The following is a 19,744-nucleotide window of genomic DNA, read 5'->3' as shown; positions in this document are numbered from 1 at the left end:
TATATACACATATATATACATATATATACACATATATATATACATATATATACATATATATACATATATATATACATATATATACATATATATACATATATATATATACATATATATATATATATAATATATATATATATATATATATATATATATATATATATATATATATATATATATATATATCAGTTTGTGTGTCCGTCACTAAAAATATTTTATCTTGGGACAATGTTGCGTTTGGTGTTGCGGTAAAAAATTGAAAAATACAACCCGGTTTCTAGAAACATCTGGGATACACTAGCCTCTGGTTTTGAAAATACCATGGATTAGAATTGGGCATTTCATCCCCACAATTCCAAGTCTTCGACCATTTATTCCAGAAACCCTTTTAGTATCATCCAGTACTACAAATAAAAAAGCGTTGATGTGACATGCATTCATGTAATCGGCACAAGCAGTGTAATTTTAAGATCAAAGCAATACTGGAAACGGGAAGTTCAAATCTCTTAATCTATTCTTTCTGAGTAGCTGTATGTCATTGGTTCTTTCTTAGCCGTAAAAGCTATCAAGCATGATGAAAAGTTGGTGACGAAAGACGATAAATGTTGGTAGAAAGCAAAAATCATGGGAGACGTTTGCCCAATACTTTACAAGATACTGACTGTGGAAAGACTAGCTACCTGTTGTTTATAAATTCAGACATGGAGACCAAGCACTTCAAATCACCATCCAAATTATATCATCGATGCCTCATATCGTAGGCTCTGCCCTGCCTCTCTACCTATTTTTATCTACTTTTGGGGTTGAGCCATCGTCTTTTGACGCGGGAGCGGCAAGGATACAGAGCTCGGAAGCACAAAGAGAGACAACAATAGCAACCAAATAACAACAATTATGTCATCACCATTTCTGTACAGCAGCTTGTGTATAATAGGAATTTTAGTTATTATTTAATATTTCTTGGTTGGTTTAATAAAGAAAATAATATCTTAATTCAAATTTTTTCAGTTGAAAATTTTCGATTAATACTTCAAAATATTTCATTCAAGAAAAAATTTCTTAATAAGCAAAAACATCTCTCCCTGGGATTGTCCTGATACTGTTCCATTACTGACTGCAGACCTTCCTATAAGAGAAGAGCTCGAAACTGGATTTTCAAAACCTCTATTTGCAAATAGTCCATGGTATGGTAAACCTTCCGAACTTATTTTCATATCATCAGTTACTGTTTCAGTATCACTAAATCAAAAGCATTTCGATTGGGACCAACATTTTGGTGTGGAAATGGTACACCAAACCCACTAAATGAGGCTCCATCAGGATTGTTCTTTCTGCACACAATATAGATTACAATCAGTCACTTGTAGCAGTAGGTTCAAAAGGAATGACCACAGACTAAGCAGCGCTAAAAATAATAATTGTTGGTCAGCAAAAAGTTTAAGAAATATAAGAGTATATGTTATATGCAATTTTTTTATCAAAAACCCCTGAAATAGAATTTTAAATCTTGCTATTAAAAACTGCTTCATAATAGGTATGTTAGATTGAAAAACCATTAAGATGACTTAACCATCGGTAGAAAAGAAGATGTAGATTTCATTTCTAGTGAGCTTATAAACAAGATTTTATAACCCTTGGATAAACATGATGAACAAACATTAACATAAAGTAGACATGGTTACCACGAAAGATTGGTTTCAGAAAAATACTCCTTTGCAAACTTGTTCCTTCTAAGAGCTTAACTTGACCACAATTAAGGCCATGCTGCCCTTTCGATCACGGCGATACCAAATATTTAATACTAAAATATCATAAAAACCACGTTCATAAATTCTATTATGCAGGTGTAGGTTATGCGTATGCATGCATCCATCATGATACCAATCACATGCAAATATAATCAAAATATAATTTAATATAAAACTATTCTTTCTTCTTACTTATCTAGATCATAGCACATCATACATATATAGGTGCAAAAATATTTATATCATACAGGTTGGCGTATAAGGATCCTTACACTTTATTGAAAACTTAGACAAACTAATCACCCGCCCTCACGGCGATCTATGAACCGAGATGCGCAGGACCTCGCTCAGCGTCCTCTCGTCCAACAAATTGTTTTCCTACAGAACCAAGTCATTATTAAAATTTATCAAAGATATATGACAATCCACACTACAGGAAAAGTCGGTTTTACCGACGCTTTTTTGCCGACGCTTTTAAATCGGCAATTTTCGGTCTAGCGTCAAAATTTGCCGACGCTTGTAAAAAGCGTCGGCAAAAGACGACGCTAATAAGCATCGGTGTAGTCTTGGACCTAAGACGACGCTAAAAAGCGTCGTCGGAAGCCAACGCATCAGGCTACATCCCAACCCTCTTCTGACCACCCCTGTCGGAAGCCACCCTCACACACCAGTCTCTCTCTCTCTACCTTCGAGCCTCATCTCTCTCATCCCTCCTCCCTCCTCTCTTCGGGTTTCCGTTTTCCCAGCCACCGCCCTCCTCTCTCTATTTAACTAGTAGTATTACCCACATCTCTCTCGCTCATTCCTCGTCTTCTCTCTCTCTCTAACCCATCAAAGGTGCCTTCTCATCATCATCGCCCCCCGTCCCTAACCCCCTCCGGATTCAAGAAGCAGAACGGCTCCGGCGATGATGTCTTCGCCCGCCTCTTCGCCGCCTCCTTGGATCCCAACTTCGCCCCTCTCTCCCCCGAACCGCGGATCCTCAAGTCCCGCCTCGTCGCCGGCGAGACCCTCTACGGCCTCTTCCTCCTGCGCTCCTCCCCGACCCTCGCCGAGATCGCCGGCCTCGCCGGCTACGACTATGTGGTCGTCGACATGGAGCACGGCTCTGGCGGCCGCATCGCCGAGGCCCTCCCCTGCCTCCGCGCCCTCGCCGCCGCCCGCACCCCAGCCATCCTCCGCCTTCTGCAGCTCTCCGCCGCCAGTCAGGAGAAGGCCCAGTGTCCGTAAGGGCTTCGAGGGTGGACAGTGGCCCCTCTACCGTCGAATCTCCAAGCTCCGTGGAATTGCTGGAGGTATCATTTTCTTCTGTACCACATTTGAACCTGAATCTGCTCCCACACCTGCACTTTTGGTAAGTAAAGAGGGAATTAAATCCTAACATTTTAACCTCTCTCCCTTGGCTTCACTACTCATAGGAGTGGTCAAGAGTATTCCTAGGAACTTAACGCAAGATTTGTTACTTTTAGTATGGAGATTTGTGTTCGTTTAATGCTTCCTGAAGAGATCTCGCTTGTTACTTGCCCTCCAGATTATGCATATGATAAGTTTACAAGGTCAATTTTATAAACCAATTGGTCATCTTGGTTTCTGAACAAAACACTTGAAAATACTAATGAGATTTCATGAACAGGCCTTCTAGTGTTCCTGAAGGAGCTTATGTTCAGTGGGAAATTGAGCTACTTGGCTTTGAAATGCCTAAGGTAATGAAGCTTCTTAAGTGCTCCAAACATCTGGAACTCTTATGTATTGTGGTCCTTCCCTCTGTTTTGCTAAAAAAAAAAGGGGGATTCTTGTGAATTTTGAATTGATTGTTTTAAATTGCTTAGAACCTCTAATATGTGCCATTTTATTGTAGTTGTATACCATCCATTTATTTGGAGATCATTACCAAAACATCTGAAGGACTCCAAGTAAATGTTTTGCTTGTCTCAGTAACTGTGGTTGATGTAATAAAATACTGTGTAAATTCTAGACAATGATGCCCAAATATGTTTTCCAATAAAGCTATAGATAGTTTTTGTGTAGGGCAATTTATTTTATTCAATATGAACTCATTTTCTTATAAATTTTTTGCAAACCGGTTAAAGAGTTTTTTAGAGCTTGCTCGAATGAATGATTGGTCATATATAAATGTTACTTTTATCGACTCATTCATTGGAAATCTGATTTAGACCATGCCAGTACAAACTACAATGATGGAAATGTGATTGTGTTGCTAATATAATTCGGAGAAAATTATGATTGATGAATTGGACATGACCAATTGTATTTTAGTTTGCTGGCTGGCACCTCTGTCTTGATCTGGTTTTGAGGCTCGAGAAGTAAATTATCCCATCATTTATTTATTTATAATTGCATTACATTTATTATCACTGTTTTTACTTCCAGATTTGAGAGAAGATGGTGTTTGTATGGTAAAAAAGATTATGCAGCAAGTGCCAGGTGGTATGGTGGATTCTTGATTAGATTTGTAGAAGAGCTTGCAGTTTCGGATGGAATAACATTTACATGAAAATTAGGCATGTTTGGTGGAAGAGAATGGTAAGCATATTTAGAAAACAATTACATGCTGCATCTAGGAAAACAATCCAGCATTCAGCAATTGCTCTTCCTAATTTTTGCTTGTTTGGTTAAAGAACAAATCTCACAAGTTAATAAGCACAGAAATGGTGCAGACGTAGAGCTCCAATGTTCTGATCAGTTCTCTGCACAGAAATGGTGCTTTCCCTTCTCACTTCTTTGAGCTTTGATGAAGCTGGTAGCTTGTGTAGATGGGGCATCCGTGTGAGGATGGTTTAGTAAGAGATCCCTTTTGGGGTTGTTGACTTCTATTATCTTGTCATTTGATGTTTTTCCTAGTGGATTTGTAGTGATAGAAATGGGTTTTCTTAGTCTGCTTTGGGTTTGTTGTGAGTTTTAGGACAAGAAGGAAAGGCAGGTTGCAAAGGAAGCCGGGACCAATGAAATCGATGTCCATGGTGATGCTGGGAAGGAAGAAGACGATGTGGTGGTGGAGATCCATGCAAGGTTCAAGCCGGTAGATCACCCACTCGAGCCTCCGGACGAGGACCCACCTGCGAAATGGCCATCTGAATGTAAGTGGCTAACGTGTCCTAATAGAGACCTTTTTCTTGCTATGTGTGACTGTATTTATCTATAAAATTCCCTGATTAATGGTATGATGACATGTTGTTTGCCCGTATGCATGAGATATTGGAAGTCCTCTGATGGTTCATATTGTACATTTTGCACCAAATTTAACAGTTAGTTATTTTGTAGGTTCGAAGTCCTCTGATGGTTCTGCAAGGCAGATGAGGGAAGTTGCATGTCCCACCTGCACAGTCCATCTTCAGGTCAGGCACCTAGGGCGCTAGGTCCCCGCCCCTTTCTCTTCCCCTTCTCTCATTCTCTTGATTATTTTGCGCACTGTTTCCGCATGCTGTTTGGCCCGAATTATATGATACAAGTTGTTTTGCAGGTTCAAGTTCCAGCCTCGGGGTCTGAAACAATAGAATGTGGTGTGTGCCAGCAGCACCCATTCCTGGTTGGTGCTCATTGATGTCTTCTGATTTTATCACATCGTGGTAATGCATCCGACTGAGCTTCAGGAAATTTTCTGTGTCACAGCTAATGGGCTCGGTTACCGGCTTTGTATATTCATTAATATGGTCATGTTTTACTCATTAGACTTGCTGGTTCTTTGTATATGAATCTTCTTTGAGCAGGCATATTTGGGATCGTCAAGTGTGTTAAGTGGGTTCGGATGACTGGAAACTAATTTAAAATGCTTGGATGGTTTTATTTGTTGATGCTTGTCTAGTCTGGCATTAGCAATTTACTCAATAAATTAGTCGGAGCTGCTTTGCTTCCTTTATGTTTATAATATTTTCCTGAGTTTCTTCCTTTTTGTGTATGAATGAGGGTTGTATCATGTTCTTACCACTCCTTGCCCCGTGGCGATGCTTGCCACTTGTGGATCTATAACTATCTCTGCTTGGGCTTTTCCTTGTGGACCATGTATTCTTTAGTTTTTTCTATATCTTCTTGAGTTTACGAAATGTAATCATTGCTGGCTGTCATGTCATTTGCATGATGAGTCATTAGTTGTTCAAAACTTTTATTTGCCAGATGCTGGTTATGACTGCATGTACATGTAGATTTGCATGTGCATGTAGGTTCATATTATAATTTACATTCGTATTTTTATTTTTTTAAAAAAATTAGCAATTCCGACGCTTTAAAGCGTTGGTAAATAAAAGTTGTGGCACGCCTACGCCGACGCTTTAAAAATATATTTGCCGGCGCTTTAAAGCATCGGCGTTTTGGCCTTTCCGGACGCTTTAAAGCGTCGGCGAATGTGGTTTTTGCGATGCTTTTATTAGCGTCGGGAAAGCCCTGTTTTTGCCGACGCTTTCTCATACGGTATCGCCGACGCTTTTGCGACGCTTCTATTTGCGTCGCAAGAACTTTAGCCGACGCTTATAAGCGTCGATAAAGATTCTAAAAAGCGTCGGAAAAGATGAATTTTCTTGTAGTGCCAAGACCCTTATTTGATCCTCTAAAGGGTCCTCTAAAATGTAGCATCCCAGGACTATCTAGAGTCCTCAAAGCAATGATCTCCTCGGATCCAAGTGTAGAGAGAGAAAACATGAAGTGGGAAAGACTAGAGAGAAGAGGGAGAGAAGAATAATAAGGGAAAAGGGAAGAAAACTCCCTTTCTCTTTCTCTCTTCTTCCTTCTTCCCGACGGAAAGAGAGAGGGTGCTTGGCACCAGGCAGCCCATGCATGGCCGGTGATGCCCCATGGTCGTCGACCATGGTGGTGTCGGCAGCCTGGCGACAGCCGGCCGAATGGAAGGAGGAAAAAGACCGAACAGAGGTTCGATTTCCCCCATCAATCCGGTGGCTTACCGGCCGTATTCCCAAAGAAATAATGGCCCAAAGATGAAGGAGAAGGAGGAGAAAGTGCTCACCTTGCCTCCGGCGAGCTTCTCCGGCAAGCCCGATGGCGAACAACCCAAGCTTCTTACGGTTCGTCTAGAACTCCAAATCTCTTTCTCTTCTCCTTTTTTTTTGAAAGGATCTCTCGATTGGTGCCCTAGGAAGAGGGGGAGGAGGTCTTTTATGGAAGAGGATTGGCCCAGATATAGTACGGTTTGATCACCGTAAATCTCTTCTTCTGGTGGATTCGGGAGGAGGGGAAAAGAAAATTTGAAACATGGGAGGTAGAAGACTCCAATCGGGAGTCTCCCTCCCCCTTTTTCATGGGTTGGGCTGCCCTTGCTCAAAGGCCGACCCAAACCCAACATGTGGGCCTTTACATTCTCTCCCTCTAAAAGAAAAATTTCGTCCTCGAAATTGACATACATGAGGTTTCAAATAGCTGCGGATACTTGACTTTCATCTTTTCTTCGAGCTCCCAAGTAGCCTCTCTTTCCGTATGATTATTCCATTGTACCTTAATAAAAGGAATGGTTCGATGTCGTAGTACCTGATCTTTTCTGTCCACTATTCATATCGGAAACTCCTCATAGGTCAAATCCTCATGAAGATGCAATGGCTCATATGCTACTACATGACTTGGGTCTGGAACGTATTTCTTCAACATTGACACATGAAAAATATTGTGCACACTGCATAAAGCCGGTGGTAAAGCCAATCGATATGCCACCTTCCCAACCTTGTCCAAAATCTCAAATGGACCAACATACCTAGGACTCAATTTACCACAAACTCCAAATCTCATCACACCTTTTGTGGGTGACACTCTCAAGAAAATATGATCTCCAATTTAAAATTTCAATTTTCTTCTTCTATTATCAGCATAACTCTTTTGGTGGGCCTAATAATTTTCTCTCGCCCACATCATCCCAACAAATAGGAGATCGGCACTTCCGGCCATACAACGCCTCAAAAGGCGCCATTTGTATATAGACTTGGGCACTAGGCCGGGCCGCCCACGGCCCGGCACGGCCCGGCACGAAGCGGGTCGTGCCTAGCACGGCCCGCTAGCTACAGTACCGGGCCGTGCCTGGCACGGCCCATTCAAGGGGGTCGTGCTGGGTCACGGGTTTCTGGCCCGCGGGCCGAGCCCGGCACGGCCCGCTTCGGGCCTGGGCCGGCACGGCCCGCTCTTGGCTCGCGGGCCAAGCACGGCACGGCCCGCGGGCCAGCCCGGCACGGCCCATAAGGGCCTGGGCCGGGCACGACCCGCGGGCCAGGCACGGAATAAGGGCCTAAACCGGGCCTGGGCTGGGCCAGGCACGGCCCGTCTCCATTAAAATAAATGCTTCATAAATTTTTTTTAATAAATTAATAAATATTGAAAACTAAGGATTTATTAATATAAAGTCACCTTAATGGTGGGGGGTTTGGCATAGACCCCTACCAGTTTATTAATTTAAATCAAAATGGTACATGAAGGGAGGTTTGGACTTTGGTCTAACCTCCATAATACAATAAGAAAGGAGAAAAAATAGAGATGACTCACTTTAACAATTAAAAAAATAAAAATGTACAATTATAAAAAATTAAGAAATCTTACTAATCATCAGTGATTCAGTGAATCAGTATTCACTCTTCAGTAGTGTTTGTATCATCATCATCAGAGGATGTTGTATTATGTCCACCTTTATCTTGAAGTCTTGCCTCAGCATCCAACCAATCTTTGAAGCAGAGAAGCATCTCAACCGTTTCGCCCGTCATCCTACTTCTCTTTTCGTCAAGAACACGCCGACCTGCACTAAAAGCGGATTCCGATGCTACCGTGGATATCGGCACAGCTAAAATATCGCGTGCAATTGCAGACATAATAGGATATTGATTTTTAACACTCTTCCACCAAGATAATACATCTAGACTCTCTATTTGATTTTCATCATATGCAGACTGAAGATCATTTCGTAAATAAAATTCTAGTTCACTACTTAAAGATGAAGAAGATGAAGATAAACTTGAAGCATGTGTGTGTTTTCTCTATGCAATGAATGAAAAAATAGATGACGAACGAGAACTACTAGAAGAAGAAATAGAGCTTTGTACGGAGAATTTAGATCCACAAATTTTTTCATCATATATAGCATAAATATCATAAAGAAGTTGTTTTACCTCATTTTTAGCAGGTTCAGGATCTTGAATCATATTTTCACAGTATGCATTAAGTAAAATTAGCACGCCATTCAATTTAACTCTTGGATCAAATACAGCAGCTAAGTTATGCATAGAACATATCTTGTCCCAATACTCATTCCATTTAGATTCCATTTGTTCAATAATAGGCATTAAAACATCATCATATCTATGTTCTGCAAATTTTTGACTAATTATATATGCTTGTTGTAAAAATGAACATGAAGTTGGACAATAAATACCAGAAAGAACATTGGTAGCATTATAAAAACTAAGCAAAAAATCTTCCAAAATTTTTTCTTTATTCCAATCAGTTTCAGTCAATGTAAAGCCTAATCCACGATCATTAATATATGCACTTAATAAGTTTTTATATGGGTATGCATCATGTATCATGCTATATGTTGAGTTCCAACGAGTAATTACATCAAGTTTAAATTTTTTAAAACGTTTACCATGATTTATACATAGTTCCTTAAATTCTTGAAGTCTTGATCTTGAAGCATGAATAAAAGAAACTGCATTTCTAATTTTTGAAATCACATCTTGAATCATGCCCATGCCAGCTTGAACAGAAAGATTTAAGATATGACATGCACATCTAATATGCAATAAATTTCCATTTAACATGGGATGCAATGAGTCTTTTAATAATGTAACAGCAGAATTATTATTAGATGCATTATCAAAAGTAATAGACATAATTTTATCATTAATATTATATGAACATGCAGTTTGATAAATGACATTTGAAATTTGTTGCCCAGAATGTGGAAAATCAAAAGCACGAAAAGCAAGAATACGTTTATTTAATTGCCAATCATTATCAATATAATGAGCAGTAATGGCAATAAAACAATTACTACCTACAGATGCTGACCAAATATCAGAAGTTAATGAAATTTTTACATTTAAAGTAGAAAGTGTTTCAATTAAACTTTGTCTCATTGCTAAAAAGTTAGTCATAGCTACTCTTCTAAATGTACGCCTAGTAGTTCTTTTGTAAGCAGGTTGTAGGTTTAATTGAACATATTCTTCAAAATTAAAAGATTCACATAAACTAAAAGGTAATTCATCCTTAACTATCCATTTTACAAGTGCTTTTCTTTGATTTTCTTGATTATATGCAAAATTACCTACAAGTAATCCCCCTTGTATATTAAGGGTACTTTGAGTTTGAGCATGAGAATCATGCATCCTATGACTCTCTTGATGTCTTTTTAAATGGCCTGTTCCCCCACTACTACTACAACTATAAAGTTTGGCACATTTTTTACATTTTGCTTTCCAGACTCCATCAACCATAACTCTATCAAATTCATTCCATACAGCACTAGTCCTCTTACGAGAAGAGGTTTGATCTTCACTCGGTTCACTAGTTCTAGAGGAACTATGAACATGGGGTTGGGGATTAGTTTCTTCTCCCTCAGAAACAGGAGGAATGCCAAAATGACTTTCCTCAAAAGATGACATATCTAAATTGATGAATTCAAAAAATAAAAACTAACCACAAGGAGGAATTGAGTAGAGAGTCGGAGGGCAGAGGCAGAGCCGAGATTCTGAGCTTCCTCTTGTGCTCTCAACAGGAGTGACCTTCTCTTCTCAACAGGAACCTCCTCTTGTGTAGCACTTGAACACTTGCTAAATGCAAACTAAAAATTAAATTGCTAGAAGAGCACTTTAGAAGAGAGAAATAATAGTAGTAGAGAAGGAGAGAATAGTTGGTTTGGTGTGGTGAGAATGAGGGAGGAAAGGGGTATTTATAGGAGTCCAAAAAAAATTTTTCCAAAATACCCCTCAATTTAGCCGTTTTTGGACTATTGGGAGGGGCATTTTTGAAAAAATCCCAAAATAGCTGTTGGAAACGGCTATTTTCTCCCCCCCTCTCCAGACGGGCCGTGCCAGGCACGGCCCGTCTCGTGCCGTGCCGGGCCCGGCCCGCCAATCGACGGGCCTGGGGCCGGGCCGGGCTTCGGTTCTCTGCTGAGCGGGCCATGCTGGGCACGGCCCGTTTAGACCCCTGGCCCGGGGGGCCTGGGCCGGGCCGTCCCGGCACGGCCCGATGCCCAAGTCTATTTGTATACTTGCTTGATAGCTATTATTGTAAGCAAACTCTATTAGTGACAAATGACTATCCCACGCTTTTTCTAGATCCATGACATAGGCTCTCAGCATGTCTTCCAAAATTTGGATAGTTCTTTCTGACTGTCTATCGATTTGGGTGTGGAAAGCTGTGCTGAAGCTCAATTTGGTTCCAAGAGCTTTATGAAGACTCTTCCAAAACTGTGATACAAATCTACTGTCTCTGTCTGACACAATAGTAATTGGGACCCATGCAACCTCACAATCTGCTCTACATATAAACCTGCCAATCTCTCTAAGGAGAAACCGACTCTAAACGGCAAAAAGTGTACTGACTTAGTTAGCCGGTCAACAATTACCCACACGGCATTATTACCTCGTAGGGTTTTTGGCAAACCAACCACAAAGTCCATGGTGACATGCTCCCACTTCTATTGAGGAATAAGTAGAGACTGTAATGGTTCCGCAGGTCTCTGATGTTCTGTTTTTACCTGCTGATATGGTGGACACTGAGCTACAAATTGAGCAATATCCTTTTTCATACCACTCCACCAAAAATGTTTCTTTAAATTCTTATACATCTTAGTGCCTCCTGGATGCATCGTATAAGCCGAGCTATGAGTCTCCTCTAAACTTTCATTCCTTAGTTCTGGAACTTTAGGAACGCACAATCTGCTACCGAATCTTAAGGAACCATCCTCATGCACATGAAATTCACTTTGAACACCAGACTCTACTGCTCTCCTTAGCCTATGTAATTTTGAATCCTCTATCTGAGATGACTTAATCCTTCAATCAGGGTAGGTTGCACCATAAGATTAGCAAGTCGAACTTGAGGATCATGTAGTCATACTTCAATTTTATATTTCTCTGAGTCCAACAAAATGTTTCTTTGTGTAGTGATCAGAACCGTTAATTTGCTTAGAAATTTTCTGCTTAGAGCATCAGCCACAACATTTGCTTTTCCCGAATAATAATTGATAGTTAGGTCATAATCCTTTAATAGCTCTAACCATCTCCTTTGCCTCAAATTCAGCTCCTTTTGAGTACAGATATACTTCAGACTTTTGTGGTCCGTAAAAATTTCACAATGTTTACCATATAAATAGTGCCTCTATATTTTTAAAGCAAAGATCAAAGCTGCTAACTCCAAATCATCAGTAGGGTAATTCAGCTCATATGGTTTTAGCTGTCTGGAAGCATAGGCTATCACTTTCTCATTTTGCATAAGAACACAACTAAGGCCCTTCCGTGATGCATCACTCTAGATAATGTCCTGTCCTAAAAACTCTGCTGACAATTCTCCTTCCATTCAAACTTTACTTGCTTTTGAGTTAAATGAGATAGAGGCATGGCAATACGAGAGAATCCCTCAACGAATCTCCGATAGTATCCCGCTATTCCCAAAAAGCTGCACATTTCGGACACATTAGTAGATCTACTCCAAGCAACTACTGCTTCCACTTTCTTTGGATCCACAGAAATGCCATCCTTGGAGATCACATGCCCGAGAAAGGTGACACTATTTAACAGCTTGTTTTCTCTAACAGCTTGCAATACTATCCTCAAATATTCCTCATGCTCTTGTGGGCTTTTTGAATAGACTAGAATGTCATCAATAAATACTACTACAAATCAATCTAGTTAGGGCATGAACACCCGGTTCATAAGATCCATAAAGACTGCCGGTGCATTTGTCAACCCGAAGGGCATAACCAAAAACTCATAGTATCCATATCTAGTTCTGAATGTTGTCTTCGGTATGTCTTCAGCCTTTATTTTCAACTGATGATATCCGGAGCATAGATCAATTTTTGAAAAGACTTGTGCCCCTTGCAACTGATCGAACAAATCATCAATTCTCAGTAAAGGGTATTTGTTCTGCACTGTTACTTCATTCATTTCTCGATAATCTATGCAAAGCCAAAAACTGTCATCTTTCTTTTTACGAATAGTACAGGAGAACCCAAGGAGAAACACTAGGCCTGATGAAACCCTTATCCCATAGCTCCTATAGTTGTTCCTTTAGCACTTTTAATTCAGTTGGAGCCATACGGTATGGGGCCTTGGAAATTAGTCCAGTGCCAGGAATCAAATCAATGAAGAATTCAACCTCCCTATTAGGAGGTAATCCTGACAAATCCTCTGGGAAGACATTAGGGAATTCCCTCACAATAGGAATGAATGTCTTCTAGCTTGAGTTCTTTCGGCTGAGTGCCCATTACCATGGCTAAGAATCCTTCACCATCTTTCCGAAGAAGTCGCTTGGCCTGTATGGCTGAGATTACTTTTGGCGGAGGTAACATTCTGTTACTATTAAAACTAAACTCTGGCTGACCAGAGATTTGAAATTTTACTGTTTTCTCGAAGCAGTCAACAGTGGCATGATACGCTGCCACCCAGTCTATCCCAAAGATCAAGTTGAAATCCTTCATCTCTAGGACCAATAAATCTACTTTCATTTTCCTACCTCCAATATTCAAGATACAATCTTTGCAGATAGGGTTAACTAAGTTTACATCTCCATTAGAGATGGAAACACGCAGTTCAGTCTCAATGGCAAAGAAATCAATGTACTATTTCTTCTAACAAAATCCACAGATACAAAAAAATGAGTAGCTCCAGGATCAATCAAAACATAGGCATTGGTGGATGACACTTCAATCGTACTTGTCACCACAGTGTTAGAGGTGTTGGCATCGTATTGTGTAAGAGCATAGACTTGCCCCTAAGTTCTGAACTCTGTTGTCCTCCTCGTTGTTGTTCATTAGGAGGTGCTTGGTTGGTTGGAGTTCCCCGAATAGGCTGAGATGCTGGTCGAGTCTGTTGCTCTCTGTGATTAGGATAGGTGTTTGCCCTTTGGCCCTATTGGCCACACGAAAAGCAATTCCCATTGAACCAGTGACAGTTTCTTCAATAGTGGGGACCGCCACATCTATAGCATTTTATAATATCCTTGTGCTAAGTTTTATCATTCACAATAGTTTGTTTCTTGGGCCTCGATTCAGTATCTTTGCCATGCTTATTTTGTAACTTAGCTTGTTTGTTCCTCTTTTTGAAAATTCTTTCCCTCTCTTCTTGAGTGTCATTCAAGCCCCTTTCAACTACTAAAGCTTTGTTAATCACATCCTTATAAGAAGAAAGCTCGAAGGTAGACACATGTTGTCTGATTGGGCTCTAAATCCACTTTCAAACTTCTCAGCTCATTCTTTTTAATTCTCCACCTGTCCTGGAGCATACCTGGTCAGTTCCTCAAACTTTGCAGCATACTCCGCGACCGTCATGTTCCCCTGCTCTAACCGGGTAAATTCTCAAAATTTCTACCGTCTCACACTTTGGGGAACATACTTGTCGCAGAAAATCTCCTTAAATCCTTCCCAAGTCAAAGATGCAACGTTCTATCCCATCTTTCCTCTTTCCACATTCCACCAAATATCTGCTTCTCCCAGCAGCATAAATGTAGCGAAAGTGACCCTATCCTCATTTGGGCATCTTAGGGCATTAAAACTTTTTCCATTTCGTTCAGCCAAGTCTCGGCCTCTAAAGGGTCAGAAGTGCCTTTAAAAGCTGAAGGTGCAAACTTTTTGAATTCTGCCAAACTAACATGATGCTCCTGCCGAATTGCAGCCCCTTGTAGATGCTGAGGAGACACCTGCGACTAGTATTGTAACTGTTGCTGTTGCAACTGCTGCTGCATAAATTGTTGCTGTTGTTCCATGAAGCGTTGTTGCATCTCCATCATTCTCATCATGTCTGATCGGGAAGCAGCTTGTTGTTGCATCATTGCTTGCATCATCTAAGAAGCACTCAATGGTTCATTAGGCTGAATTCCAAGCTCATCAGGGATTCCTGTCCTTGGAGTTTCCGGGGTTTCCATCTCCGGAGCACTCCCAATTGGGTTGACGTGGTGTTCCTGCTAGTGCGTACTCCTAACCGGCGAGGGTGGAGCACCTTCTTATTTTTCAGAGGGCGTCCAAGTAGTGGAGCCATCGGCAAAGCGAGTCGGCCTCCTACTACGCCCACGTCCACTCCCTCGTGCCATATCAACCTACACAAGTTACTTTTAACATCTTAAGATTGCAAAGAAAAATATATCTAGAGTGTACTATAATAAGTCATTAGATATATATATATATATATATATATATATATATCCCACTCATACTCACTCGAGCCTAAATCCTAGGATACTTAAATCTTAAGCTCTGATACCACTCTGTCACGCCCTGAACCCAGCACCCAGGTCCGGTACGCAACCAGCCGTATGAGCCCTACAGTAGTGCCCTAAAGATCATGCATGGCTTAAGATAAACAAAAATCCAATAAACCACAACTAATTAATTAATTCAAATTGACAAATCCAACATATCCAGATAATCAATTTAGTTCAATTACAAGATCTTCAAATGTTCATCGACATCAAAGAAAGATAAACTAACTAACTAGCTAATAACTTTAATACTCGCGCTCCACGCTCAACCCTTCCATGCTTATGCATCCTGCAACTCTGAAAGAGAAAGAAGAAGGAGGGTGAGCTTTACAGCCCTGTAAGAACCCTTACATATCCATACCAACACAAATAGTAATATGAATTTGAAAAACTATGACAAATCGATGCACATTTTATGAAATCATAAACGGCTTCCAAAAGGCTCAAATAATCAATATAAGTATGTACGTCAAACATCAATGAAAGTCCAGCCACACAGGAATGATATAGCATATGATAGCTCATAAATCTTCATTACTGTTTTCAATGCTTTTTCTTTCCATTCTATATTAACTTGATCCGGATCAATTATCTTTCCGACTTTGGGCCAAATCTCGGTCACATTTTCGGCTCGTGATGGGGCAATCGATAATATCACATTTCCAGCCTATGATGGGACAATCAATAATATCACATTTCCAGCCTGTGACGGAGCAATCGATAATATTACATTTCTATCTTGTGATGGGGCAATTGATAGTATCACATTTTCAGCCTGTGATGAGGCAATCGATAGTAACGAGATAAGCCCAAAGTCCCTATTCATTTAATCAATTCACATACACACATCAATTCCTTTTCCACTTTATATCCAGCCTAGACTAACCATGGTCACGTTTTCAGCCAGTGACAGGGCAATCAATATAGCATGGTTAGTCCATGCACCATATCCATTAGTCCAATTATGTAAGTGTAAGTTATGCTCAGGAATGTATATATCATACTATCAATTACAAACAAACATGATCAAAATATGATTTAATACCAAAATATCATAAAAACCACATTCATAAATTCAATTATGTAGGTGTAGGTTATGCGCATGCATGCATCCATCATGATACCAATCACAAGCAAATACAATCAAAATATAATTTAATATAAAACTATTCTTTCGTCTTACTTATATGGAACATAACACATCATACATATATAGGTGCAAAAATATTTATATCATGCAAGTCGGCGTACAAGGATTCTTACACTTTGTTAAAAACTCAGACAAACTAATCACCCACCCTCACGGCGATTTATGAACCGGGATGCGCAGGACCCCGCTCAGTATCCTCTCGTCCAACAGATTGTTCCTCTACAGAACCAAGTCATCATTAAAATTTATCAAAGATATATGACAATCCAGGACCCCTGTTTGATCCTCTAAAGGGTCCTCTAAAATCTAGCATTTCATGACTATCTATAGTTTTCAAAGCAATGATCTCCCTAGATCCAAGTGTAGAGAGAGAAAACATGAAGTGGGAAAGACTAGAGAGAAGAGAGAGAAACATAATAAAGGAAAGGGGAAGAAAACTCCCTTTCTCTTTCTCTCTTCTTCCTTCTTTCCAATGAAAAGGGAGAGGGTGCTCGGCACCAGGCGGCCCACAGAGGAAAAAGACCAAACGGAGGTTCGGTTTCCCCCATCAATCCGGTGGCTTACCGGCCGTATTCCCAAAGAAAAAATAGCCCAAAGACAAAGGAGAAGGAGGAGAGGATGCTCACCTTGCCTCTGGCGAGCTTCTCCAGCAAGCCCGACGGCGAACAACCCAAGTTTCTCATGGTTCGCCTAGAACTCCAAATCTCTATCTCTCTTCTTTTTCTTTTTCTTTTTTTTTTTTGAAAGAATCTCTCAGTTGGTGCTCTAGGAAGAGAGGGAGGAGGTCTTTTATGAAAGAAGATTGGCCCAAATATAGTAGGGTGTGATCACCCTTGATCTCTCCTTCTAGTGGATTCGGGAGGAGGGGAAAAAAAAATTTGAAACCGGGGAGGGAGAAAGACTCCGATCGAAAGTCTCCCTCCTCTTTTTTTTCATGTGTTGGGCCGCCCTTGCTTAGAGGCCGGCCCAAACCCAACATGTGGGCCTTTGCAAAAGCCGTAAATGCAAGACAACTGGGAGAAAAGTTGACTGCAAAATGCTGAGGTTTTCGGCACTATTTTGCTTTTTGAAACGTTTGCGGATAGGCAGATAAAAAATAAACCACCTGCTACCGAAAAAAAAAAACGAAAAGATAAACCAACCATCAATACCATTATGATGGTTAAAGAAGGAAGCCCCCGTCGAGCAGAAGAAGACACAAACAAGAGTAGATCAGATGAACGTTCATTTCACCCTCTCATAACAGATTTGCAATTAATGAGTACAAATATCCATATATATATATCAGCTATTTATCTTCTCATCAAGCTTTGTTATTTTCACGGTATCAGCTAGGATACTTTCTACTCCAAGTTGCTACAGAAATTCTAATAATTACCGGCAAAGTTGACATGTTGTCTGCTGATCTTGCTTGACATTATGATGATGCAACTCCATCTGGCTGCCTACTTGCTCGCTCCAAGACACCATCCCACCCATATAAATAAAAACTTCAGTAATAATTAATAGAAGCCTGTTTCCAACCTTACAAAACCACAGCCATAACCCTAACTAAAAGGTGTAATTGCATTTAAATATGATAGAAAGAAATAAAAGGTGAATAAAGAATCACAATTAAATGTAAGAAATGTTGCCCCCATCCACATACATATGCATGCACGCAAGCACATACGCGCGCGCGCAGAGAGAGAGAGAGAGAGAGAGAGAGAGAGAGAGAGAGAGAGAGAGATAACCAAGTTATATATTTGGTACTTTGATCAAGCTTAGGTACAGCTACAGCTTCTTTTACATTGGTTGCATTCTGAATGCCATATGAATCTTTGCCGCCCGAGGGTCACTCCCTCTGCAAACAGCTTGCTGCTGAGTTAAATCATTCTGGAAGAAACTTGTGCACCATCGCAGACAGCCCAACCAGCTTCCATCCAACCAAATTAGACAAAACCCCAGTAGGTCTCTGGTTCTCAACCAGGCAACCTTTCTATTCTGTCAGTGCTGTCAGTTGAACACTTCAAGCATATGTACACAGGCAGCAACGGCAATAACACTGAAATCATCTCTTTTTTCTGGGTTATAACTATGAGAATCATGACTCATGAGGCAGAGTGGGAGCCGATACAAATTATCAAAGGCTGCCACCACACAAACCCTGCAGGAATGAAACTTTGGTTGCAGTAAATTAACAGCGCCATTAAGATCCTACTTCGACATCCTTTCTCTTCTTCCCTAGCTTGCTTGTCATCTTCAAACTATCTGTTGGGTCTGGACTGGGAAGCAGCTCCTTGGTGTAGATGACAGAATCATCAAGAGTGTATATTCTGAGAGCAAGGGATGAAATTGTTGGTGTCTTTGCTGCAGCTGTGAGGGAGGACCAGAACCACCAACTGTTTTTCAGATACTCTGTCTTGATCATGCCCTCAAATAAGATTGTTGCCTGAACCATCTACATGTAGTACGATAAAGACACAGTCAGACCTAGTTTCTGGGTGGTGATCTCATTTCATAACTGCTTATTCCTACTAGACCAATTTTGCAACCCTTTAGCTAATATTGGTCGAGAAAAAATTCAGAAAATTTTGAGTACCAAAAAGTTACAACTAACTTTATGAAAAATCTTCATGTAATAAGCTCCTAAGCTTACTACTTTGGATAAGATTAGCCTTACCTATGCCAAGAAAAGATATTTTTATTTTTAGCGAAACCCCTCAGGTATAGGATCTCTGGACTAGATTAGCTAAATTAGTCGTTTGGTGCCAAACCTGATGAAACCAAGCTAAACAAGGAAAGCTTGTTGCAGCGTTAAAACTTTCCATCACCTAATGACCAAATTTACTTCTTTTCTTATAGCCACTAGCAATCCGTGCAATGCATGTTTATAAAAGAACTAATAAAAATAAACTGACTATATATTATTAAATTATATTAAATCTAAATAGATATAAAATAAAAAACAAAATATAAGAATAATAAAATAAAAAATTAGGGCACATGAAATACACATCTCCAAAAAAAATTGAAAATAAATAAGGATAATATTTCGAGTGCTTGAATTTATTAAAAAATAAATAAAAATTAGATGAATTGAATACACAAGAGAGGGTAGAATGGTAGAGGTGGAGAATGGACGAGTAAGAGGTTGGTACATACATAGATATGCGCATATATGCATGCATGCATGCATACCTTTTAACACCAATATGGAAAAGAGCGTGAGGGGATAGAGAAGGTGAGCGAGAGTTTTTTTTTTGAGACCTACCAATTTGTCTCTAATCTGACAAACAGTGTTAAGGAATTCAAAATTAATTTTAGTTTTTCAAATGTACGTTAAAAAAGATATTTTAGAACCTGTCATATTTTCCCTCGATGATTACTAAGGGTATTTTAGTGACAGAATTTGATAGATGGAATCTATCAGAAATTATACCAA

The 19,744-nt window shown here is 40.0% G+C and overlaps 1 protein-coding gene and 2 long non-coding RNA genes across 6 annotated transcripts in view; 2 read left to right on the top strand and 1 right to left on the bottom strand.

Moving 5' to 3' along the window:
* The first annotated feature begins 3,019 nt into the window (after positions 1–3,019).
* LOC120104114 lies at positions 3,020–4,677 on the top strand. Of its 2 annotated transcripts, XR_005506594.1 has the most exons (4): positions 3,020–3,102; positions 3,218–3,304; positions 3,382–3,451; positions 4,140–4,677. It is a non-coding gene; the product is annotated as an uncharacterized LOC120104114 (long non-coding RNA). The 2 variants fall into 2 exon arrangements; XR_005506593.1 differs by lacking the exon at positions 4,140–4,677 and having other exon boundaries at positions 3,382–3,543.
* Positions 4,678–5,017: 340 nt separating this feature from the next.
* LOC113461434 lies at positions 5,018–5,634 on the top strand. The gene is made up of 2 exons (XR_005506586.1): positions 5,018–5,104; positions 5,230–5,634. It is a non-coding gene; the product is annotated as an uncharacterized LOC113461434 (long non-coding RNA).
* Positions 5,635–17,800: 12,166 nt separating this feature from the next.
* LOC120110853 (methyl-CpG-binding domain-containing protein 9-like) overlaps positions 17,801–19,744 on the bottom strand; it is a 28,213-nt gene continuing 26,269 nt past the window's right edge. For 2 of the 3 annotated variants that reach the window (XM_039126728.1, XM_039126738.1), the window contains exon 10: positions 17,801–18,760. In XM_039126728.1, coding sequence (XP_038982656.1) covers positions 18,509–18,760 — 252 coding nt within the window. In that variant the 3' untranslated portion in view covers positions 17,801–18,508. The remainder of the gene's footprint in view (positions 18,761–19,744) is intronic. The other variant, XM_039126732.1, reaches the window with a different exon arrangement.

This window comes from Phoenix dactylifera, chromosome 1, assembly GCF_009389715.1.
Source record: "Phoenix dactylifera cultivar Barhee BC4 chromosome 1, palm_55x_up_171113_PBpolish2nd_filt_p, whole genome shotgun sequence".
In the NCBI taxonomy this organism is placed as follows: domain Eukaryota; kingdom Viridiplantae; phylum Streptophyta; class Magnoliopsida; order Arecales; family Arecaceae; genus Phoenix; species Phoenix dactylifera.
This window is presented reverse-complemented; position numbering and strand designations above follow the sequence as displayed.